Below are 24,331 nucleotides of genomic sequence, written 5' to 3'. Positions count from 1 at the left end.
GTCTTTCTTCTTCTCAGACAGGGGCCTCATCAGTGAGGGTGTGTCGGGGGGAGGGGCTGGTTGGTTGGTTTTTGCGTCTCATGCGTGGGTGGCCCTCAATGGATTTTTCTGTGGGGCAGCAGCCCCCCCAGAGCCAATCAAGGTTCCCCACCCCTGTTCTAAGGTGCCCCAGGACTCGTCGTTTGGTTGATTTGGGCAAAAGCTTTCATGGGTAAAAAATACTTTGTCAGAAGCATCTGATGAAGTGCTTGGGGGGGGGGGGGTTTACCCACAAAAGCTGATGCCCAAATCCAGCTGTTAGTCTCTCCAGTGCCACAGGGACGACGCCACCTTAGTTTTTTTAATTGGTTCATGTCGACAGCAGGTGATGTGTGGGCTGGACTAGACGTGTGGTAATGTTCTGGCAGAGCCGCACCTCTTCCTTTCACCTGCCGGCCATGCGACGGGCAGGTGTGTTTGCAGTGCTCCTCAGCCTGGCTGCGGTTTTGGACGGCCCTTCAGGTAAGAGAGCCTGTCTCCCGCCTGTGCTGCTCCGGGGCGCTGGCATCCCAAGCAGAAACGGGGAGGAGGGATGCGTTTTGCCTGCAGGTTAGAGGAAGTTATGAGGCGAAGGCAGCGGAGGTGTGTTCCGAACACCTCTGCCTGCCCCTTGCTTCAGGTCCTGTCCTGCCTGGGGAGGGGGTGGGAATAAATTGTATGCGGGAGGGGAGGGGCGCAGGGTAAGAGCCATGGAACCAAACTGCAACCCCTGAATTTGACAGAAATCCCTTCAACCCAGGGGGTGTGGCAGCCCCCTCAGTTTCTGCACTAGTGGCCCTGTCCTGGTTGATTTTCAGAAAATACTGGGAGGTTTTTGCGACCGTTTTTTTATTATTATTATTATTATTATTATTATTTTTCTAGAAGATTTACTGGTACCTAGTGTTTGGGTCCTTCAGGGCAGGGGGGCTGGGAGTGTGGGGCTGCAGGGGGGCAGGGCTGGGGGTGAGGAGGAGCTCAGGGCCTGTGCTTGGGAGTGTGGCAGTTGCAGGGGGGGCAGGGTTGTGGGTGAGGAGCAGCTCAGGGCAGGGGGGCTGGGAGTGTGGGGCTGCAGGGGGGCAGGGCTGGGGGTGAGGAGGAGCTCAGGGCCTGGGCTTGGGAGAGTGGAGGTTGCAGGGGGGGCAGGGTTGTGGGTGAGGAGCAGCTCAGGGCAGGGGGGCTGGAAGTGTGGGGCTGCAGGGGGGCAGGGCTGGGGGTGAGGAGGGGCTTAGGGCCTGGGCCTGGGAGAGTGGAGGTTGCAGGGGGGCAGGATTGTGGGTGAGGAGCAGCTCAGGGCAGGGGGGCTGGAAGTGTGGGGCTGCAGGGGGGCAGGGCTGGGGGTGAGGAGGAGCTCAGGACCTGGGCCTGGGAGTGTGGAGGTTGCAGGGGGGCAGGGTTGTGGGTGAGGAGCAGCAGCTCAGGGCAGGGGGGCTGGAAGTGTGGGGCTGCAGGGGGGCAGGGCTGGGGGTGAAGAGGAGCTCAGGACCTGGGCCTGGGAGAGTGGAGGTTGCAGGGGGGCAGGGTTGTGGGTGAGGAGCAGCTCAGGGCAGGGGGTGGGAATGCAGAGGTCAGAGCAGTGCTGGGGACTCCAGGCAAGAGGCAAGGTTGCAGGAGGCAGGGCAGGAAGTTGGGAGGTGAGGGGGCTCAGGAGAGGCGGTGGGAGACCCAGAGCAAGGTTTGGAGCTAGCCGCCTGCTACTTCTGGGGCAGGAGGGGCAGCTCCCCACTGCTGACAAGCAGGAAGGGCCCTGACTAGCCCCAGGTTGGGGAGTTGGGGGCAGGGGGTGGGGTGGATTTGAAGTGCACCTCTTCTTTTGTAGGGGGAGTCAACTTTGGGGTTTTCGGGGCTTGGCGAGGGGGGTACATGTCCCACTGCAGAGGTAACTGGAGTTATGGATTCCAGGAGTTCTAGAGCCCTTTGGAACAAGTCATCCATTTTAAACCATTGCGTGTTTAAGTTCCACTTTCCTCAGAACTAGCATGGCTGGGGCTCCTGGAAGAAGCAAGTACTTAAGGAATCCATCTGCAAAGATCTGGAAGATAATAATAAGGTCACGGGGAACAGCCAGCGTGGAGTTTGGTGTTTAGAGGAACTGTCTTCCACTTTTATACCCCCACAAATGTACGGTCATTCTCGTGCGGTGAGCTATATAGACCAGCGGTTTTCAAACTTTTTTTCTTAGGACCCAGTTGAAGAAAATTGTTGCTGCCGCGACCCAACGTAACGTGACTGGAGCGTGGGCTCCGGGGTGCAGCTGAGGAGGAGAGTTTTGGGGTGTAGGAAGGGGCTCCGGCTTTGGGGCAGGGCTGGGGCAGGAGGGTCTGACCTCGAGCGGCTCCCAGCCAGCAGCAGGCTTCCAGCCAATGGGCGCGCGGAACGAGGGCTCGGGGCAGGGGCAGTGCATGGAGCCCTGTGCGCTATTCCCCCTGCCCCCCAATATAAGCCCCTGGCCTGCTATTAGCTACTTCTGGGGCACAGCCCCATCTGTGGTGCCAGGCCAGGCAGAGAGCCTTAGCGCCCCCCACTCCTCACCTGGTCCCCCTGCAGCCACAAGACTCAGTGACATTCTACTATACTACGTAGCAAGTTTAAAACAAAAAACAGGAAGTTTTTCTTCACTCAGTACACAAGCAACCTGTGGAACTCCTTGCCAGAGGATGCAGCGAAGGCTTGAATTTTAACAGGGTTCAAAAAAGAGCTAGATAGATTCATGGAGGTTAGGTCCATCAGTGGCTGTTGGCCAGGATGGGTAGGAATGGTGTCCCTAGCCTCTGTTTCTCTGGAGGTGGGTTACTGGGGAGGGATTGCCTTTTGTGATCCCTCCCTGTGGGGAATCTGGTATTGGCCACTGTTGGCAGACAGGATACTGGGCTAGATGAGCCTTTGGTCCCACCCAGTACAGCCGTTCTTATGTTCTAGGATTACCCAGTCCTCGGTCACGACGCATTGTTTGAAACCACTGGTCTATATGATACATCCTCCTCATAATGTCATGCCATAGGTGAATTATAAGTAAAATAATTGGATATGATGACAAGCCAAACTAATACACTTCTTGTTTGAAATCTCACAGCTCACAAAGCTTGTCTGAACGTCCCCCCGGAGGTGAAGACTGTGTCTGAAGGAAGCACTGTGAGCATCTTCAGACTGAATACCACCAACATTACAGAAACGTCTTTTTTCGTGCAAAAATACAACTCCTCAACTTTGCAGTGGGAAAATGTCATTTACGCCTCTTCTCAGGGCACCCAGAAACTCCTCAGTTCCTTTAAGGAGACATTCTCCTTTTCCGGTGGCGACTTGAGGATGGAGCACGTGAGCCAAGACGCGGTGGGAGAGTACAAGATTCAAGATCACATGACTGAGCAGTGTGTGGCGATCATAAATGTGACATTGGTGGGTAAGTTTGATGCTCAGTGACTCCCGGGAAAAACTCTGAGACGATGTTTATGCTACAATGCTGTGGATCAATGCTGCGAAGCTCATTCTTTCAGCATTCAATTTAGCGGGTCTAGTGAGGACCTGCTCAATTGAATGCAGAGGGCAACCCCGTCAACTCCGAAACTCCTTGCAGTTGTGAGGCGTAAGGGAAGTCGGCGGGAGAGTGCCTCCCGTCGACCTCCTACTGCGGGGCTGCTGGAGGAATTGGACTTAAGGTATCCACAGCTCACTTCTTCAGATGACCGGTAGAAGAAAAGTTTTTCCAGTATAAGAAAAGTTTAAAAACTTCTCTCTCAGGGAACGGCAATGCATTGTACAGGCCATGAGGCAATTTTTAGGGCGGCCAGCAGGGCTTTCGTTCCTCAGGCTGCTCGTTAACTTACGCCCACCTCTGTCTGACTGTCAGCTCGGTCAGACTGCAACAAAGGGCCTGCCTTTGTTTTATGTTTTATCGCTGGCCCGTCACCTTAGTTTCTGAGGCCCAGCTATTGATCATTGGGAACCAGGTCCCTAAATACCTTGGAGGAGCCGGGCCTAAGGGTCAGGTCGCCCAAGGGATTTAGGCACCTAATGTTGCAAATAGGCGCTTGCGGGAGCGGGGGTTCAAAAGCTCCTAAGGCCCGTTTTCAGTGTAATTTAGGGGGATTTTCAACAGAGCCCAGTTGCCTCACAGGATGGGGGTTAGTCACATTTGAAAATCCCAATAGCAATCCATTTGCATCTTCAGGAACACAAAGACCTTTGAATATCTGGCCCTACCTAATCAAAGGGCTCTGGGGCAGAGGGTGGAATTCATAGAATCATAAACCAGAGCGTTCTAAAACCTCGAGAGGCCATCATGTCCTTGCGGCAGGACCCAGCACCATCTAGACAATAGGTTCCCAAATTGGGGGGCGCATGAAGAAATTCGAGGGGGGGGCATGAGGTGACTGCCCTCCCCCTCCCCCCCATCAATTCACCCATAAGAAAGAGCCTGGTCTGTCTGGTAAGAAAATTCAGAAAATACCAAGTGAAAGTCTGGTAATTTCTGATTTTCCTGGCTTGGACGTCCACCAGAACACGTGCAGCTCGGACTGGCTGGGGCAGGGGGAGGATGGAGGGTCCGGGGCAGACCACCTTAAAAGGGCAATGCCTGCTCTGCTCTTAAAAGGGCAACTTTTTTTTTTTTTTTTTTGGTCAGCAACTCCCCCCCCCTTTTTTTTTTAATTGCTGATCTCAGCAATTAAAGGGCCTGTGTCTGTTTTTCAGCCCCGGTCAGGGGCGTGTGATGTCAAAAAGTTTGGGAACCGTTGATCTAAACCTTCCCGGACAGGTATCTGTCTAACTGGCTCGTAGATCTCCAGTGATGGAGATTCCACATGCTCCTTCAGCTCCTTGGGCCGCAAGATTGGCGTAACCAAGATGTTCTCCTGGGACAGGGTGGCTTTGCTAACGAGGCTTGGGGCCCTAAATTGTGCAGGGGGTGCCGACGGAACTGTAGCAGCGCTTTGATTGGATGCCGAGGGAGTGCCAACGTTGTGTGCCATTGGCACACCCCTCACTGCACATGCTCTGGCTTTACGGGCATGTCACTTTAGTAGGAGAAAAGACACACAGCTAGAAACAATTTGAATCTGGCCACTCCTGCGCGTTGGCAACAAAATTGTCTCGCAGGCCACACACAGCACTTGCTGCACCTCTGATATATGGAGTCCTCACAGACACTTTCCTCCTCCTTGTCTCATTCCAGAGCCCAGCTCATCCCTGCCTCTAGAGTCCAGGATCACACGGGAACCTCACCATCGAACCAACAGATCGGGTGAGTAGTTTGGGATGGGGGAATCCCAAAACCGACACCCTCTCTCCGCCCCGCCTGAATGTCACGCTGGCCCTGATGTCAGTGCGAGTTCAAGGTCCCTGTCCAGTTGCTCCCACTCCTCTCAGATAGCCTGAGGCCTCGGGCCACCACCAGAGCCACGGGAACCCCACGTCTCCAGCAAAATTGGCTCCGGTCAAGGACGAGCCCTTAGCCAATGGTGGAGCAGTGTTTGGGGGCTCCCAAGGGGTGTCCACTAGGGAAGGGGTTCTTAAACTGTGGGTCCCAACCCCCCAGGTGGTGGTGAGCAACTTGGGGGGGGGTCATGAGCAACTTAGAGGTGGGTCACGGTATCACAAAGTTTGAGAACCCCTGCATTAGGGGGATGAATTAAAGGGCAGAAAACTGTGATCCCCAATAGTCAGTGTGCTTGGGGGGGACGGAGTCACTTACACTAACCAATGGGAGATGGCAAGGAGAGAGGTGTGTCCTAAATCCCGCCCCTTTCTGGCCTATCCTCCTTAGTCATAGAAAGCAGCTGCTGGTGGCCTGAGGTGAGGGAGGGAGGTGCTTAAGCACTGTCAAATAATTACTTAACAGCCCAATTAAGCTAAATATGATACTTAGCAGGTGTCTGGAATTTGCAGCCCGCTTAGCAAGGTCCGTAAAGACTGGCCCAGAGAGCATTTCGCTATTTGCATAGCGAGGAAGCTAGGAAATGAAATCTCATAAGAAACCAGCTGGGAGGAAGGAACAAAAGTTTGCACCATTCAAAGGAAACAGGAGTTAGAGAGAAGTGAGCAGCATCTGGAAGACACTGTCAGCCGCGAAGTTTTCTTAACATTGCAAGGAGAGAGGCTTGTAGAGGAGATGGCTTTTAATGGGGATTTTGTAGGTGTTTAAATGGAGTCGTGGGGAGGTTCTGCAGAGGGAGGAGACGGGGGAAGGAACCTGATTTATGGCTCAGGCCATGTGTGCGCTGAAAACGTACAGTGCAGCCCTTCAGTGTAGACCAGTGGTTGAGTAGTGGGCAGCAGTTTCTTGGGATTTCTGAGGGGGGATATGATAGAGGTCTATAAAATCATGAGTGGTGTGGAGAGGGCCGATAAAGAAAAGTTATTTATTAGTTCCCTAAACAGAAGAACTAGAGGACACCGAATGAAATTAATGGGGAGCAGGTTTAGAACTAATAAAAGAAAGTTCTTCTTCACACAGTGCATAGTCAACCTGTGGAACTCCTCGCCAGAGGAGGCTGTGAAGGCTAGGACTATAACAGAGTTTAAAGAGAAGCTAGATAATTTCATGGAGGTTAGGTCCATAAAAGGCTATTAGCCAGGGGATAAAATGGTGTCCTTGGCCTCTGTTTGTCAGAGGCTGGAGAGGGATGGCAGGAGACAAATCGCTTGATCATTGTCTTCGGTCCACCCTCTCTGGGGTACCTGGCTTTGGCCACCGTTGGCAGACAGGATACTGGGCTAGATGGACCTTTGGTCTGACCCAGTATGGGTCAGTTATGTTCTTATGTTAGCCCCTTGCGGATCGCTGCTGCTATATTTATCTGTGCTTCCACAGGTACGAGGGATGGCAGCTCCCATTGGCTGGGAACAGCGACCAATGGGAGCTGCGATTCCCCCCAGACCTGTGGAGGTGCAGGTAAATACAGCAGTGGGGGAGACCAGCAGGGGCTAAACCGGGTGGAGTGCATTCAGCCCACAGGCTGGTATTTGACCACCCCCGGGGGTAGACACTTCCTACAGCCACTCCATTGGCCCCGGTACTCGCACATAGTCATCTCCCCACCAACATCGCTGAGAGCTCGACAGGCACAAGGATCGGGCCCATCTCTGTCTCCCAGTGCCGTGCTTATGTATCACTGACCCAATGCGAGGGCCCTACCAAATTCACGGTCATAGGACTCAACAAAGCGTCAATGTTACGAGTGCAGTGATTTCCATCTGAAATGTCACAGTGTTGTAATGGCGGGGGGGGCTTGAACCAAAAGGAGTTGAGGAGTTGCGGGAGGGGGGGCATACGGTTATTTCTGGAAGGTTGCAGTCAGTGTTTCCTCTAAGCTGAGCGCTTGAGAGGCCGATCAGGAGAGACTCAAGTGCGGCCCAGCTGATTAGCAGGGCACCCACAGCTAGGTTTGTGTTTCTACTGGTGGTGCACATTCCCCCATGCCTTGGTGCACATAGAAAAAATTATTCTGCACAGAGAAGAAAAAAAGGATTAGAGGGAACATTGATTGCAGTATTCCTACCCTTACTCCTGTGCTGCTGCCTGGAAGCATGGTATCACATTGCCACCCATATTTCTGCTCTGCTGCCCTAGAGTTGGAGTCTTGGTGAGCAGACGCCATGCTCTGTGCATCACCTTTGGAAGGCAGGGCAGACATAAGGGTGTGCCTTCCCCCCCCCCCCATTAATATCCTTGCTACACCCCAGCAACTCAATGTTTCCTCAAATTTTGTCCACCTATGTGCGGAATAAATTTTATGTGCACCAAGGGATGTGCACCACCCTTAGAAATCCATGCTGCCAGCTGCGGGCAGGCGCCAATCAGCTGTGCAGCATCTGAACCTCTCCTGGGAAGCCACCCACACACTCAGCCGACAGGGAACACTGCTGTAACGCCCTTTTGGGTCAGAACCCCACAGTGTGGTTTTCCTCTGGGGAAATCTATATAACCGAGAGTCAAGACACACAAGGCCAGGTTGCATGGGAAGAGACTAGATTCCACGGACTATGATACATTTCTCTACTCATTACATTGATGGCGAGGTCAGAGCCTGCCTTCAGCTCTTCTTTCTCTACTGATGTTCAGTCTACAGCTAGTCCATCGCTTGCCCCTTCCAGGAAAACCCAAGCCCAGTTCTTCCCTGGGGTCTGGCAAGGACATAGACAGCTGTTCTTAGCCTGCTGCTAGGGAATTGGCAAAGAACGCCAAAGAAAAGGAATCATCGCAAATGTGAGAACCCCAGGGTGCCGGTGCGTCAGGCTGGTTTTTTGACTCGTGCCAGAATTCTGTCTGCAAATTAAACTTTCTAGTTAAAAAGGCTCAGAGGGGAGTGGCCGTGTTAGGCTGTAACTTTAGAAACAGAGGGAGGAGACTGGACGGATCCTGATTTACGGCTCAGGCTGTGTCTGTAGTCCCGTGGCACCTTACAGTACATCTACACAGCAGCATTCCGAAATAAGAACACAGCTACGCAACAAGCCGTTATTTCGAGCTGGAGGACTGCTTTCTCCGACTCCTGTAAGCCTCATTTCATGAGGAGCAAGGGACGTTGAAGGAAGAGTGTTCTTCCTTCAACTTCCTGCTGTGTAGACGGGGCCAATAGCCAAATTAAGCTATTTTTAGCTTCAGCTATCCAAGTGACATAGCTGAACTTGCGTCGCTTAATTCGAATTTTGCCCTGCAGTGTAGCCATGCCCTAACAAATATATATATATATAGTATCGTGAGCTTTTGTGGGCAAAACCCACTTCCTCAGATGAGCTGGAAGCTGGAATGGAAATGATAGGAACCCAGAATTGATAACAGAAAAAGATGTATAACAGAAGACATGTATCTGATGTGATAAATGCCATCAAGTGCCAGCAATGCCCCTCTGCCGTGTGTATTGGCCAAACCAGACTGTCCCTGGGCCAAAAGATAAATGAACACAAATCTGACATCAGGAATAGTAACCCACAGAAGCCTGTAGGCAGGGCCGGATTAAGGCATGGGCTAGCCGGACAGCTGCCCGGGGTGCCAGATTGTCCTTCCCTGCACGTCCTTCCTTCCCGGAAGCAGCGTCCTTCCCCCCCACGGCCACTGTGCCAGCAGCGGTAGCCGGGCTGGGCTGGGCCGGGCCGGGCCGGGCACGAGCGTCCTGCAGTCGCCAGCTCCGCACGCCCTCCCCCACACTCCAGGCAGGGATGGGTCCACACATGCACCCTCTCCCGCACACCGGTGTGGGGGCGGGGCCGCGCATACGCTCTCCCCCAACCCGGGGCGCAATTAAACTGTCTGCCCGGGGCGCCGGAATGGCTCTGGCCGGCCCTGCCTGCAAGGGAACATTTTAATCTGCCTGAGCATCAATCATGGATTTACAAGCAGCCGTTCTTCTACAAAGGAATGTCACCAGCCAATGAATGACAGAGAGAGAGAAATTTGACAGTTTCCCTGGGGTTAAACAGAGACATTAACTGGATGTTGTATTATAAAGCCATTCCCGTCTGCATTTAACACCTCATGTGTACATCAAAAGCTAAGTATGGGGACACTTCCAGCCTACTTAATTACTGTAATTTAGCAAATATAACCCATGGATTATATTCATTTTTACAAACCCCGAGCCCCCACCCCCCACCCGTGGGCTATACTCGGGTGCAGGGTATATAAAATTGTTTAAACTCACCTGGTGAGTTCCTGTGCAGCCACAGCTGCAGGAACCAGGGGGATGAGTGCTCCCCGACCTGGAGGCTGGCGGCTGCACAGGAACCAGAGTGGTGAGTGCCCGCAGGAACCCCCCCGGCACTGTAAATTAACAAATATATCCCCCGGCACAAAAAAGTCTTGTATACCCTGCGGGTTATACTCGTGCGCGGGGTATACAAGATTTTTTTTACTCAATTTGGAAAAACCGCGGGGTATATTCGGGGATGGACTATATTCACTAAATCACGGTAGTCTCATTAGCACCCGTCCTGCCATTGACGGATATCTTTTTTGTTTGTTTTTTCTCCCTTCTTTTTCTGTTATAAATTTCTGGGTTCCTGTTATTTCTCTCCAACTCATCTGAGGAAGTGGGTTTTGCCCACAAAAGCTCATGATACTGCATATATGTGTGTGTGTGTGTATATATATATATATATATATTGTGTTAGTCTCTAAGGCTATGTCTACACTGAGTTTTCTTGGCAAAAAAATATGCTCATTGAGGCATAAGAATCTTGCAGAAAAAGGGGGTTTTGCACAAAAAGAAAATTTCCACGCTGCTTGTTTTTACGCAATCACGGACTGGCAGAAAATATGCAAATGAGATCATGACTCATGCAAATGAGTCCCTCATTAGCATATTTTTTGCTGAGAAAACTCGTAGCGTAGATGTAGCCTAAGGAACTGTCTATGCTGCAACACTGCTTCAGGATACTGGAGTATCCTGAAATAGTTATTCCGCGTCTTAAGAGAAAGCCCGTAATATCGAAATATAATGGGCTCACTAGTCCGATGCTCCTGTAAGCCTCATTGCATGAGGGTTAAGGGACATTTTGGAATAGTGCCTTATTTTGAAATTTGGCCCTGTGTAGACGAACTAAGCTATTTTGAAATAACATCAAAATAAGCTACGCAATTTGCATAGCACAAACTGCATCGCTTATTTCGAGTCACAGTGCAGTGTAGACGCACCCTAAGGTGTCGTGGGACTTCTTATTGTTTTTAAAGTTACAGACTAACACCGCTTCCCCTCTGACAGTGAAGACCCCATCCTGAGGCAACTTCCAAATCACAGTTCCCGGGCTCTGTAACAGGAGCTGCTTTGCCCGGCTCACCTTTCTCCCTCCATGAGGTTGGCAGCTGGGGATAATGAGTCCAGAGATCTGCTCTCAGTGGCGCCCAAAGCCCATCTGTGCATGGCCAAACTCAGCTCTTATGGTATTCTGGGGATGTCTTAATCGTTTGGGATCCTCACCGCAGCACTGCGGCCGTTTAACCGAGTCCCTTCCTAAGAGGCCTTTCTCTCTTTTGTTTCAGAGCCAGGGTTGTGGAATTTTGTCCAGATTCCTGGTGCGGTGGCGGCAGCAGTGGTGTTGTTATTCGTGTGGCTCATATGTCAGTTTATGAAATATCGAAGAACAGTGTCTGCCTACCTGCAAGCCATCTTCACTAAGTTGACTCATTTCTGGCAGCACGCTGCTGCCACCAAGCAGCCTGGAAGTGCACAGAATTCACAGGAAAGAGATGAGTGCAGTGAGGTTTAGAGACAGATACCAGGCCCAGGGAATCAGGAAGCCGAATTGAGATCTACCCCCTCCAAAATGATGAGGAAGATTTGCTAATGGTGGCCAGAGACGGAACCAAGAGAAAGGACCCATTCGTGGGGGACACAGGCTTAGATTAGGGAATCAGAGTGAGTGGGGACCCATTAGAAGGGAACAGACAAGGGCGTGGGGACCCATTTAGAAGAGACGATCCCTCTTATAAAGACCAGCAATGGGAGTGAGTAAACTGGGCCAAATTTTTCATTGAACATTTTTCCCCAGTGAAAAATGCAGACTCGGCAACTCGGGGGCTGTGTCTAGACTGGCAAGTTTTTCCGCAAAATCATCTGCTTTTGTGGAAAAACTTGCCAGCTGTCTACACTGGCCGCTTGAATTTCAGCAAAAGCACTGATGATCTCGTAAGATTGTCAGTGCTTTTGCGGAAATACGATGCTGCTCCCGTTCGGGCAAAAGTCTTTTTCTGAAAAACTTTTGCACCAAAGGGCCAGTGTAGACAGCAGAGATTTGTTTTCTGCAAAAAAGCCCCGTTCGCAAAAATGGCGATTGGGGCTTTTTTGCAGAAAAGCGCATCTAGATTGGCCACGGACGCTTTTCCGCAAAAAGTGCTTTTACGGAAAAGTGTCCTGCCAATCTAGACGCGCTTTTCCGAAAATGCTTTTGCGGAAAACTTTTCAGTTAAAAGCATTTCCGGAAAATCATGCCAGTGTAGACATAGCCTACGTGTGTTTAACGTTACTGCTGTGAGTAATTCCCTTGGAATAGGACGACTCTGAGGTTGGGTTTACATTATGGCTCTATGTCGGTGTGGCCATATATGGTTCAGGGGTGTGACAAATCCACACACTTCTGCCCCCTACCACTCAGGGATGGCTATAGTAGGAAAAGTTCCTGAAATATAAGCCCTTGTATCAAAGAAGAGATGTTCCTGACAGTGTTGGTGCCTTATGCAGCTCAGCACTGATACGCCCACCACACACATCGTGGGGGGAGCAGCCGCTTTGTTGGGGGGTGGGGCTGAAGCTGTGGGGGGACAGGGAGTTGCAGACAGACCAGACTGAGCCCGTTTGCAAGCAGACCAAATTTAGCAAGAATGGGGAGGGTCGAGGGGGCACTGATACTGCCATCAGGCAAACCCTGACTTTGTTTCTTTGCTTGACATCAGCAAAGTTCGACCTCTACTTTAGTTCAGGCTTCAGGCCTTACCCTAGGCCTCTGATACAAGGGCTCACATCTCAGGCGCTCTTTCCTGCTCCGTTACTGTAACACCATCTCCACCCCGCTGTAGACAGTGTTATGTCAGTGGGAGACCTCCCCTCGCCGACATAGCTAACCCCCTTTGGGGTTAACAACAATGGCGGGAGAGATTCCGGTTCTGTCATGGCGTAGGTGCATGCAGAGTTGTTGACTCGAGTCCCATGACTTGAACTCGAGTCCGACGTAAGTCACCTAGGTGACTCGACTTGAGACTCGACTCGGGTTCACTGTTTGTGACTTGAGACTCGACTTGAGACTTGCTAATTTTGTTAAATTGACGGTGAAAAAATGGTCAGAAAATGCTGATATTGAAGGCTTGTACAAAAGTGACTTGACATTTTTAAAATTAAGACTTGAGACTCGACTTGGGTCTTGACTCAAAAGTGACTTTAGGGACTCGAGACTCGAACTGTAGTGACTTGAGACTCGACTTGGACTTCACAATGAAGACTTGAAGACAACACTGGCTGCATGTGGGTAGCCGCACTGAGGCAGTGTATTAAGTGCAGATGTACCCGCAGTAGACCAGCTAAGCCCTTTGATGGGGTGTTTGTTGGATCGGAGACATAACATATCCTCCGGATATTGCCCCTGTAAATGTGATGGAACAACAAATAATCTGTGAGTTGCTGTGGTTACGATTAAAACACCGAGTGGGTGAGGGAATATTTGTTATTGCTTCTGTTGGGGAGAGAGAGAGGATGCATCTACACAGCACCCTTCAGCTCGAAATGAGTGACGCAATTTGAGTGATGCCAATTTTGGCGCTTATTTTGAGTCCATTTCAAAATGTCCTACTTTGTAATTTGGCGCTGTCTATAAAGTGCCACATTTTTAAATAAACAGCTGCTCTGCAACATCCCTTACTCCTCCTGGAATGGGGTTTACAGAGACGTTGAAATTGCCAGCCCGTTTTATTTCAAAATAGCAGGTGCACTGTTAAGACGCAGAATAGCTATTTTGGGATACCAGAAGTCTCCTGAAATAGCACCGCAGTGTAGACCTACTCAGAGAGAGAGAAGTTTGAAGCCACACAGAGCTCTTTTTCGTGTCCTAGAAAGGATATTACCTCTCCCAGCTCCTCTCTCTAATCTCCTAGGACTGACCCAGCAACAGTTACACTGTTTACACTATATGTATATTGGTTTTTATTTTTCTTTCTTTAAATTATTTCCCCCTTTGACATTATATATACTCTGGAAGGCTGTTCTCTTTTTAATATTTATAAATATATAGCCCTTTGTGGTATGTAAAAAATAAATATGTTTTAAAGTTAACTGTGTAGGGGTTTTTTTTTTTTTTCAGATGTAAGAAAAAATAGCTACAGGTTGAATCTCTCTAGTCCGGCACCCTCGGGACTTGACCAGTGCTGAGCCAGAGAATTTTCTGGACCACAGGAGGTCAATATTATCCAGCAGCATTACCAGCACTTCCACTGGTTACTGGGCTCTTAGAAGACTTTTAAGGGTAAATCAAAGCTAAATCACAGCACAGAACCCTGAGAGCAGGACTGGTGGCTGTAAACAAACTTTATGGGACTGCAGGAAACTTGGCCACACCCATGATAAGTTGACACCTGGCTAACTCAAATCATGCCGGACCATGGAGAAGCCGGACCAGAGAGCGCCGGACTAGAGAGGTTCAACCAGTAGCTATAAAAATTGATGTTACAAGTTGAAAATGACCATCTTCCAGAACATGCTACCGTAACATCAGGCCTGTACACAAAGTGTACATGTGTGAAGGGTGTGAAAGCACTCTTCCAAGGTCTCCCAAGTAAGCATGCTCCAGCCAGCCAGGGAAAGGCAGGAGCAGCCCAGTTCTCAATGCAGGCTCTTAGCAGAGATCTTACAAACTGCTAGCTTAAAAGTCTCTGGTGTACATCCTAGGTCACAATCCTATGATTCTTCCCGGCTCACTGTTCCTCGCAAGGCTGTATCTGGAATCAGTAGCAGAACCGAAGGCAAGATGGAGTCTGCATCATAAGAACATAAGAACGGCCGTACTGGGTCAGACCAAAGGTCCATCTAGCCCACTAGCCTGTCTGCCAACAATGGCCAGTGCTAGGTGCTCCAGAGGGGGTGGACCAAAGACAACGATCAAGCAATTTGTCTCGTGCCATCCATCTCCAGCCTCTGACAAACAGAGGCCAGGGACACCAGTTCTATCCCTGGCTAATAGCCTTTTATGGACCTAACCTCCATGAATTTATCTAGCTTCTCTTTAAACTCTGTTATAGTCCTAGCCTTCACAGCGTCCTCTGGCAAGGAGTTCCACAGGTTGACTATGCGCTGTGTGAAGAAGAACTTTCTTTTATTTGTTTTAAACCTGCTACCCATTCATTTCATTTGGTGTCCTCTAGTTCTTCTATTATGGGAACTAATACATAACTTTTCTTTATCGGCCCTCTCCACACCACTCATGATTTTATAGACCTCTATCATATCCCCCCTCAGTCTCCTCTTTTCTAAACTGAAAAGTCCCAGTCGCTTTAGCCTCTCTTCATATGGGACCCGTTCCAAACCCCTTCTCATTTTAGTTGCCCTTTTCTGAACCCTTTCCAAAGCCTTATATATCTCTCTGGGTGTCCTCCTGGTCAGAGCAGGTCTCATGGTCGAGCGACCTATCTCTGTTTGACATGCTGGCAGCCATTATGCCCTGGCTGGTTTTCACGTCTCAGACACATTCTTCAGGCGTGTATTGGGCACCTTGAGAGCCATTGTTCCTGGAGCCTCGCTAATTAGCTTCGTCACTGACTGGACATTCCTTCCTTATAGCAGGCAGCTCAGGCCCACTGCTCTGTCTCAGGCGGAGAACACTCCCAGTATCAGCACAGAGTCTACATTCATAACTCCATATACAGATTTCACACAGGTACATGAATAGCATACATAGAATCAGTAGAACACACGCTTTCATATGACTCCTCACATGGCCCCCTTCTTAGAGACTTTGGGGCAACGCCCCTCTTCCCCTCCCCCCATGGGGCAGAAATGATCTGGCTGTTCCCTTTAAAATCCAATAACGTGACAGCATGTTCCTGTGGGACGCAGAGTGACACGGTGACGTCACACTGTCACCCCACAAGAAAAACTATTTTACAGTATGGTAAGGAAAACCAAATTTGCAATGAAAAATCATCAACTCTTCCAATATACAAGACACGTTGACTCATTCTAGAAGTGGCTTGCTGCTCTCTTTCAACGTTCTAAGGAACAATTCCTGCATCAGAAGAGGTGTTATTCCTCGTGGAATGAGGTTTACAAACGTCGGGAAAATGCCCTCCATTATTTTGATTTTCTTTTGAAATAATGCAATTGCTGGGTAGACGCTCGCATTGTTATTCCGGAATAACGCTGCAATGTAGATGTACCCCTAGTCTCCTCTTTTCTAAGTGCAAAGAGGTGTTTTTAATCTCTCTTCGTATGGCAGCTGCTGCTAACCCCTCATCAAGTTTGTTGCCCTTTTTTTTAACCTTTTCTGGGAATATATGGCCTATTTCCATTCCCGTATGCAATCATGTCTCTGGGCAGTGTCTCTTGACTCCTTAGATGTCATTGACAGGTGTTGGGTGCTGTCCCCAGGGGAGGGTGAGAGAATCTCTCCTTATGGGGAGGTGCGGGGTGGGGTGGGGACACATAAAGGGAATCCCCAGACTCTGGGCGAAGTGGACGGGGTGAGGACAGGGGGAAATCGTTGGCGTCTTTTGTTTATTTAAACTTAGCAATTTACTTTGTTGTGTCTGTTTTCACTTGTAATCACTTCAATTCTATTATTTATACTTAACAAAAACACTTGTTGTTATTGAGCCCAGTGAAAATAATTGTTACCAGGGGAGGGAGGAGGGGAAGCAACCACTGTGCATATCTCTCTTTCATTGATAAAGAGGGTGAACATCTTTATGAGCGTTCGCTGTGTAATGCTTTTACATAGGGCAAGACAGATTTATTTTGGGGGTTTGGTCCGTTTCCGGGGGTTGGGTTCCTGGGTGATGAGCCCTTAAGAGCTCAGCTGATTCAGCATTTGTGGTGCTCTGTGTGTGGGGGGGGGGGGGGGTACCCCAACTCCGTGCCTTGGCTGGAGAAGGCCAGAGCTTCTGGCCCAGCAGGACAAGGCAGCAGGGAGCCCCAGAGAGTAGGTAGGTGGGCTCAGTGGCATGATCAGCACACTGGGGGGGCAACCCCAAGGGGATTCTGTGATCCCGAAATACACCCCCAGCCACCCCATAAAGCTACCTCAGACCGTCTTCCTGGCTCTTCTTTTTTCCTTTGCTGTCCCTCAGTTGGGGCCTGGATGGAGAGGTCCCTCCCACATTGTTGAGGGACTGGGCCTCTGGTTTGGGGCATGCCTAGGCCCGTCTGTATTAATACTTCTCACTCAGCAAAAGAAAAAAAACGCAGAGTGACTCACTAGTCCTGGGTTTCCTAATCCCAGCCGGGGGGGGGGGGAAACGGTTCCTTTGTTTGGGCCTTTTCTCGGAAAGGACACTGGCCCTGCCTGGAAGGAATTGACTTCCCCAGAAGTTCAAGACTTTGATTCTCCCAGGAGTTCCACTTAGGGAGAAGGGGAACCCGCCTCCCCCTTCTCTTCCCCTTTCCCCCCCGGTTTTGTACCACCAAGCAGCAGCTCTCCCCCTCCCCCACATAGCTTGCTCCTCTCCCTCCTCTTGTCCCTAACTGGAAGTTGACCCCCCCCTCAGAATTTGAAATGGCACCCCTGGATCTCCCCTGTTCCACCCCCACTCTTCTAGCTCGTCTCTCCTTCACGGCCTTGAAGATGCACGTCCCAATTAGCCCGCCCTCCCCCATCCCATTCCGCTTTTCCACCCAGCATGGCCACCCACAGCACTTCCTGCCTTATCAGGCTTGCGATTTCTGATTCAAAACCATAAGAACAAAAGAACAGCTGTACCAGGTCAGACTAAAGATCCATCCATGTGTGCCCAGTACCAGATGCCCTCCCCTGTCGCCCATTGCCAGCTTCTGGATTTTGCCACCTCACTGTTTACCCTTCTTTCAAGAACATTTATAAGCATAACAGGACTGGTGAAAATGCAAATCCCAGCAGCACAACACTCACTCCTACTATTCTCCTCCTCCTCCCCTCGCAATATCATTTAAGTGGAAGAGCCAGCAATGTTTCCATGACAAACTAATGATCCTTCAATGGAGAGATTTAAGAGCAGATTAGACAGACATCTATCAGGGATAGACCAGTGTTTCGCAACCATTTTTTTTATAAAGTACCCCTTTTTCGAAAGAAAGAAAGAAAGAAAGAAAGAAAGAAAGAAAGAAAGAAAGAAAGAAAGAAAGAAAGAAAGAAAGAAAGAAAGAAAGAAAGAAAGAAAGGCTGTGTCCAGAACTCAGGGGTTTTTTCGGGAAAAGTAGCCTTCTCCCGAAAAAACTTCCCCTGCGTCCAGACTCAAGCCGCGTTCTTTCGAAATAATTTTGAAAGAACGCGGCTTTTCTTTCGATGGCGGTAAACCTCGTTTCACGAGGAAGAACGCCTTCTTTCGAAAGTTCCTCTTTCGAAAGAAGGCGTTCTTCAATGTAAATAGGGCTTCCTCGAAAGAGAGCATCCAGACTCGCTGGGTGCTCTCTTTCGAAAAAGCGGATTGCTCTTTCGAAAGATCCGCCTGCAGTCTAGACGCGATCTTTCGAAAGAGGCTCTTTCGAAAGATGCTTTCGAAAGAGCCTCTTTCGAAAGAAGCCTGCAGTCTAGACATAGCGAAAGAAAGAAAGAAAGAAAGAAAGAAAGAAAGAAAGAAAGAAAGAAAGAAAGAAAGAAAGAAAGAAAGAAAAACCCCAGTGCCTACAATTTTCATACACACACATTTTTTTTCTACCATTGCGACACATTCGTTTAAACAACTTAATCAAAGCCAGGGGGGCAATGAAATGTTGGGGTGTAAAAAGTACAAAAATAATAAAGCGCTGTAACACACCAAAAATTCACTAGGGTGTTTAGAACTGTGCTTAGCCTGCCCTGTCTGAGGGGGTCACCCTAACCTGCACCTCACTTGCTGAGCAGGGGGTAGGAATCAGTGTGCTCTGGAAGCTGTGTGCTTACTTAGGAAAGAGTCAGATGTTGGCCTGCCGCAGCTAGGTTTTGTGCATCCGTTGTTGGTGCCCATTGAAACATTTATTCCATACATGGATGGAAAATATTTGAGGGGACATGGGGAGGCATGCTAATTGCCAGTGAGGGGGCTGGACATCAGGGTAGGTCTCCACAGCAGTTGGCTGGTGTCATCTGCCTTGGCTTTGGGCCACAGGGCCGTAAAATTGTAACATAATGGGCTCTAGGATTCTGCTGGTGGGGAGAGTCCCAGGTTCTAGTCCAAGCCCAGATGTCTACCTGCCTATTTCACAGACCTGCTCCAGGTGTTTAATTGCAGTGAGATTGGACTCCAGGGAGAGTCCTTGTTTCCATTCACTGATTGCCAGACCTGGAATCCCTGCTGAGCAGGACTAGGGGCTGACCAGGGCTATGTCTACACTCACGGCTTCTTGTGCGAGTAATATGCAAATGAGGCTATGCGTGGAATATCGCTGAGCCTCATTTGCATACCTTATGAGCCACCGTTTTTTTCAGAAGAGGCTCTTGTGCAAGAAGGAGCATCTACACTGCCCCTTCTTGCGCAAGAAAAACCCTCTTGCACAATGCGGTTCCACCTATTACTTTTCAGGAAGAACGGCATTGCGCAAGAGGGTTTTTCTTGCACAAGAAGGGGCAGTGAAAAAAACGGTGGCTCATTAGGTATGCAAATGAGGCTCGGCGATATTCCACGCTTAGCCTCATTTGCATATTACTCGCACAAGAAGCCGCGAGTGTAGACACATGCTGTGAGCCAGCGAAAAGGCGGGGAAGTTGCAATCGCTGGCAGCTGAAATCCCTAAAAGCTGAGTTCGGGTGTGGGGAGCATGGCAGCAAACAGATACAGATAGCACCAGTGAGACCATCCCCTCATTTTAGGAACGTGAGGGGAACCCCCATGGTCCCCCCTGAAGTCAGGGAGTAGAAAAATGATCACGGTGAATAGGGCACAGCTAAGGGAGAGGTGAGTAGCACATTAAAAGGGATATTTGTTTAGCACAGCCAGGAGGGAAACTGAAGCGAAGGACCCTGCCCAGTGGACAACAGGGTGGGTGTTTGCGTTTTCCAATCCTAGTGGGCATGTTTTCTCAAATGAACGCTGGGTGATTCCCTTTTACAAAAGGGTTTCATTTGCTCAGGGCTGGCCCGAGCCATTTTGGTGCCCTGGGCCTGGGGCTTTTTTGCGGAAAACAAATCTCTGCTGTCTACACTGGCCCTTTTGCCCAAACGGGAGCAGCATAGTATTTCCGCAAAAACACTGAGGCTGTGTCTCATGGGCCTGCAGGAGCAGGACTCTGCAGGCAAGGACAGCATATGGTGACCCCCTGCGCTGCCTCTCTCAGGGGCTGCAGAGACAGGCCAGCCACGCCCAGGAGGAGCAATTCCCACAGGATAATGACACCAGCCACAACAGGTTCAGCAGTTGAGAACTCACTGCTCAAAGAATTACGTTTAAGCGTAAGAGAGACATGAAAATGATGAAATGCCCAGACCAGTTAAAAAAGCAAAAATAAGCCACTTTGCAAGCAGTAAGAGAAGTAACAACAATCCCTCACGTCTGTGCTGGGTTGGGAGATGAGAGTGAGGGATAGTGTGGGTGTGTGAGAATGACAGACACACACACAGGCTGCGTCTACATGATTTTTCGGAAATGCTTTTAATGGAAACGTTTTCCGTTCAAAGCATTTTCGGAAAAGAGCGTCTAGATTGGCAGGATGCTTTTCCGCAAAAGCATTTTTTCTGGAAAAGCGTCCGTGGCCAATCTAGATGCGCTTTTCCGCAAAAAAGCCCCGATCGCCATTTTCGCAATCGGGGCTTTTTTGCGGAAAACAAATCTCTGCTGTCTACACTGGCCCTTTTGCCCAAACGGGAGCAGCATAGTATTTCCGCAAAAACACTGAGGCTGTGTCTACACTGACATGAATTTCCGGAACTGCTTAAAACGGAATACTATTCCATTTTCAGTTTTTCCGGAAAAGGAGCGTCTACATTGGCAGGCTGCTTTTCCGGAAAAGCCCTTTTTCTGGAAAAGCGTCTGTGGCCAATGTAGACGCGCTTTTCCGGAAAAGAGCCCCGATCGCCATTTTCGCGATCGGGGCTTTTTTCCGGAAAAGACTACTGGACTGTCGACACTGGCCCTTTTCCGGAACAGTGTTCCGGAATAAGGACTTATGCCCGAGCGGGAGCAGAATAGTTTTTCCGGAATAGCGGCTGATTTTGTACAGTAGAGCGTCGTTGCTTTTCCGGAAATTCAAGGGCCAGTGTAGACAGCTGGCAAGTTTTTCCGGAAAAGCGGATGATTTTGCAGGAAAACTTGCCAGTCTAGACACAGCCACAGTGTGTGTGTGACGGAGATTTGCATCGTCAAGCTCCTTCCATCGCCTTCTCTCTGTGTGGAGATGGGGTGCAGGAAGGAGGGACACCCTGACATCAGCCCACCCCCTTTTCCCTCCCAAACCCTGCACTGCAAACAGGAGGCTCCTAGGGAGCAGCTCCAAGGCAGATGGCAGGAGAAGCATGACAGTAGGTGGAGGAGCAACTGATGTGCCTGCGCTTGGTAGCTTCCCGGCTAAACCAGCCAGGATCCCCTGTCAGAGGCTCCAAGATCTACCAGTAGATCCTGATCTACTGCTTGGTGACCACTGCTAAAGACCCAACCTGCACCTCCCCCACCACCCCGTATTCTGACAAAACCCAGCAACCTTAATCTGCCTGCCTGCTGGAATCCCCCAACCCCAAACCCCATTCTGCCCATCTCATGCTGCCCATGTCCAATGTGCCCTCTGCGGCCACACAGGAGAGAGCCCCATGGACTTAGCAGAGGGCACACAGCGCGGTTTTGTTTCTACTGGTGGTGCACATCTGCACAGGCCTTGGTGCACACAAGAAAATTATTCCACACGCAGATGGAATACGGGACACTTCCAGCCCACTTAATTAGCCTCATTAGCTGTGGTCCCTACAATTGATAGGTGCTTTTTTTTCCCTCTTCTTTTTCTGTTATAAAGTCTGGGTTTGTGATATCCCTCTCCAGATCCTCTGCGGAAGTGGGCTGTGCCCACGAAAGCTCCTGATACTATAGATCTCCAATTAAGGAGATCTTGCATGATCTCAAAATAAAAAAGGAGTCATATAAAAAATGGAAACTAGGACAACTAACAAAGGATGAATATAGGCAAGCAACACGGGAATGCAGGGGCAAGATTAGAAAGGCAAAGGCACAAAATGAGATCAAACTAGCTACAGGCATAAAGGGAAACAAGAAGACCTTTTATAAATACATTAAAAGCAAGAGGAAGACCAAGGACAGGGTAGGCCCACTGCTTAGCGAGGAGGGAGAAGCAGTAACAGGGAACTTGGAAATGGCGGAGATGCTCAATGACTTCTTTGTTTCGGTCTTCACCGAGAAGTCTGGAGGTGTGCCTAACATAGTGAATACAAGCAGAGAGAGGGTAAGTTTAGAAGATAGGATACACAAAGAACAAGTTAAAAATCACTTAGGAAAGTTAGATGTCAGCAAGTCACCAGGTCCTGATGAAATGCATCCCAGGATACTCAAGGAGCTGATAGAGGAGGTATCTGAGCCTTTAGCTATGATCTTTGAAAAATCATGGCAGACAGGGGAGATTCCAGAAGACTGGAAAAGGGCAAATATTGTGCCCATCTATAAAAAGGGGAATAAGAACAACCCAGGAAATTATAGACCGGTCAGTTTAACGTCTGTCCCAGGGAAGATAATGGAGCAGGTAATTAAGGAAATCGTATGCAAACACTTGGAAAGTAATAAAGTGATAGGGAATAGCCAGCATGGGTTTGTGAAGAACAAGTCATGCCACACTAATCTGATAGCTTTCTTTGATAAGATAACGAGCCTTGTGGATAAGGGAGAAGCGGTGGATGTCATATACCTAGACTTTAGTAAGGCATTTGATACGGTCTCGCATGATATTCTTATTGATAAACTAGGCAAATATAACTTAGATAGGGCCACGATAAGGTGGGTGCATAATTGGCTGGATAACCGTAGTCAGAGAGTTGTTGTTAACGGTTCTAAATCCTGCTGGAAAGGGATAACAAGTGGAGTTCCTCAAGGGTCTGTTTTGGGACCCGTACTATTCAATATCTTCATCAATGATGTAGATATTGGGATAGAGAGTACTCTTATTAAGTTTGCAGATGATACCAAACTGGGTGGGGTTGCGACTTCTTTGGAGGATAGGGACATAATTCAAAATGACCTTAGCAAGTTAGAGAAATGGTCAGAGGTAAACAGGATGAGGTTTAATAAAGAGAAATGCAAAGTGCTCCACTTAGGAAGGAACAATCAGTTCCATACATACAAGATGGGAAGCGACTGTCTAGGAAGGAGCATGGCGGAAAGGGATCTAGGGGTCATAGTGGACCACAAGTTGAATATGAGTCAACAGTGTGATGCTGTTGCAAAAAAAGCAAATATGATTCTAGGTTGTATCAACAGGTGTGTTGTAAGCAAAACTCGTGAAGTCATTCTGCCGCTCTATTCTGCACTAGTTAGGCCTCAGCTGGAGTACTGTGTCCAGTTCTGGGCGCCACATTTCAAGAAAGATGTGGAGAAATTGTAAAGGGTACAGAGAAGAGCGACAAGAATGATTAAAGGTCTAGAGAACATGACCTATGAAGCCAGGCTTCATGAACTGGGCTTGTTTAGTTTGGAAAAAAGAAGATTAAGGGGGGACATGAGAGCGGTTTTCAAATATCTAAAAGGGTGTCACAAGGAGGAAGGCGAAAATTTGTTCCTCTTGGTTTCTGAGGACAGGACAAGGAGTAATGGGCTTAAAGTGCAGCAGGGGAGGTTTAGATTGGACATTAGGAAAAAATTCCTAACTGTCAGGGTGGTCAAATATTGGAATAAATTGCCAAGGGAGGTGGTGGAATCTCCCTCTCTGGAGATATTTAAGAACAGGTTAGATAGACATCTGTCAGGGATGGTGTAGACGGAGCTTGATCCTGCCTTGAGGGCGGGGGGCTGGACTCGATGACCTCTTGAGGTCCCTTCCAGTCCTATTATTCTATGATTCTATGATTCTATGATTTTTGGTGAGTCTCTAAGGTGCCACAGGACTGCTCGTGGTTTTTAACATTACAGACTAACATGGCCAGCCCTCTGGGACTTTATAACATTTATGACAAAGAGAGGGGCAGCCGTGAGGAGAGGCAGAGGGAATGTGGTAAGAGGCAGGCTAGGGAGGAAGGGAGATGTGCGCCAAGGAAGATTAATGAAGTAGTCACGTTAATTTGCAGTAGCGGCAGCCGCAGTGTCTGTTGCACATGGAGAGGCTATAAAGGAAAGCTTAACGGGTCCAGTAAACTATTTAAGAATGAAGGCAATCTCATTAGCTGTGAGAAATGCCTGGGGAGTAAGGATTTGGAAAGCCAGGATCCTGGCTTGGAGAGGAGAGTAGAGCTGCTCTGGTAAAACTTGATTTTGTTTGGCTGGGGTCTGTTGTTTTTGTCTGCGTGCCAGCAAGTGACAGGAGTGTTTTTGCCAGCTGCAATTAACTGTTTCCAGGCACCTCCGGGCGTGAATGCAGCCATTCCAAAGGTTAAGCTGCTCTCTCCTGGTGTTTCACGTGGGCTGTGTCCAGACTCAGGGTTTTTTTCGGGAAAAGTAGCCTTTTTCCGAAAAAACTTCACCTGCGTCTAGACTGCAGCCGCGTTCTTTCGAAATTGTATCGAAAGAACGCGGCTTTTCTTTCGACGG

At 49.3% G+C, this 24,331-nt stretch overlaps 1 protein-coding gene across 1 annotated transcript; it reads left to right on the top strand.

Annotated features, from left to right (window-relative positions):
• The first annotated feature begins 421 nt into the window (after positions 1 to 421).
• Positions 422 to 13,689, top strand: LOC142823203 (uncharacterized). The gene is made up of 4 exons (XM_075913806.1): positions 422 to 501; positions 3,092 to 3,418; positions 5,189 to 5,257; positions 10,994 to 13,689. Exons 1-4 carry the CDS (start codon positions 438 to 440, stop codon positions 11,218 to 11,220), a joined length of 687 nt encoding a protein of 228 aa, XP_075769921.1. The 5' UTR covers positions 422 to 437; the 3' UTR covers positions 11,221 to 13,689.
• Positions 13,690 to 24,331: the final 10,642 nt, after the last annotated feature.

This window comes from Pelodiscus sinensis, chromosome 32 (genome assembly GCF_049634645.1).
Source record: "Pelodiscus sinensis isolate JC-2024 chromosome 32, ASM4963464v1, whole genome shotgun sequence".
NCBI classification, from domain to species: domain Eukaryota; kingdom Metazoa; phylum Chordata; order Testudines; family Trionychidae; genus Pelodiscus; species Pelodiscus sinensis.
The sequence above is the reverse complement of the archived record's forward strand: the minus strand, read 5'-3'. Positions and strand labels throughout refer to the sequence as shown.

Bases quoted from the DNA above. Each gene is read 5' to 3' on its own strand.
- LOC142823203 (XM_075913806.1), top strand. From the start codon at position 438: ATGCGACGGGCAGGTGTGTTTGCAGTGCTCCTCAGCCTGGCTGCGGTT. The intron at 502-3,091 runs GTAAGAGAGCCT...GAAATCTCACAG, and splicing joins GGTTTTGGACGGCCCTTCAG to CTCACAAAGCTTGTCTGAAC. The intron at 3,419-5,188 runs GTAAGTTTGATG...GTCTCATTCCAG, and splicing joins CATAAATGTGACATTGGTGG to AGCCCAGCTCATCCCTGCCT.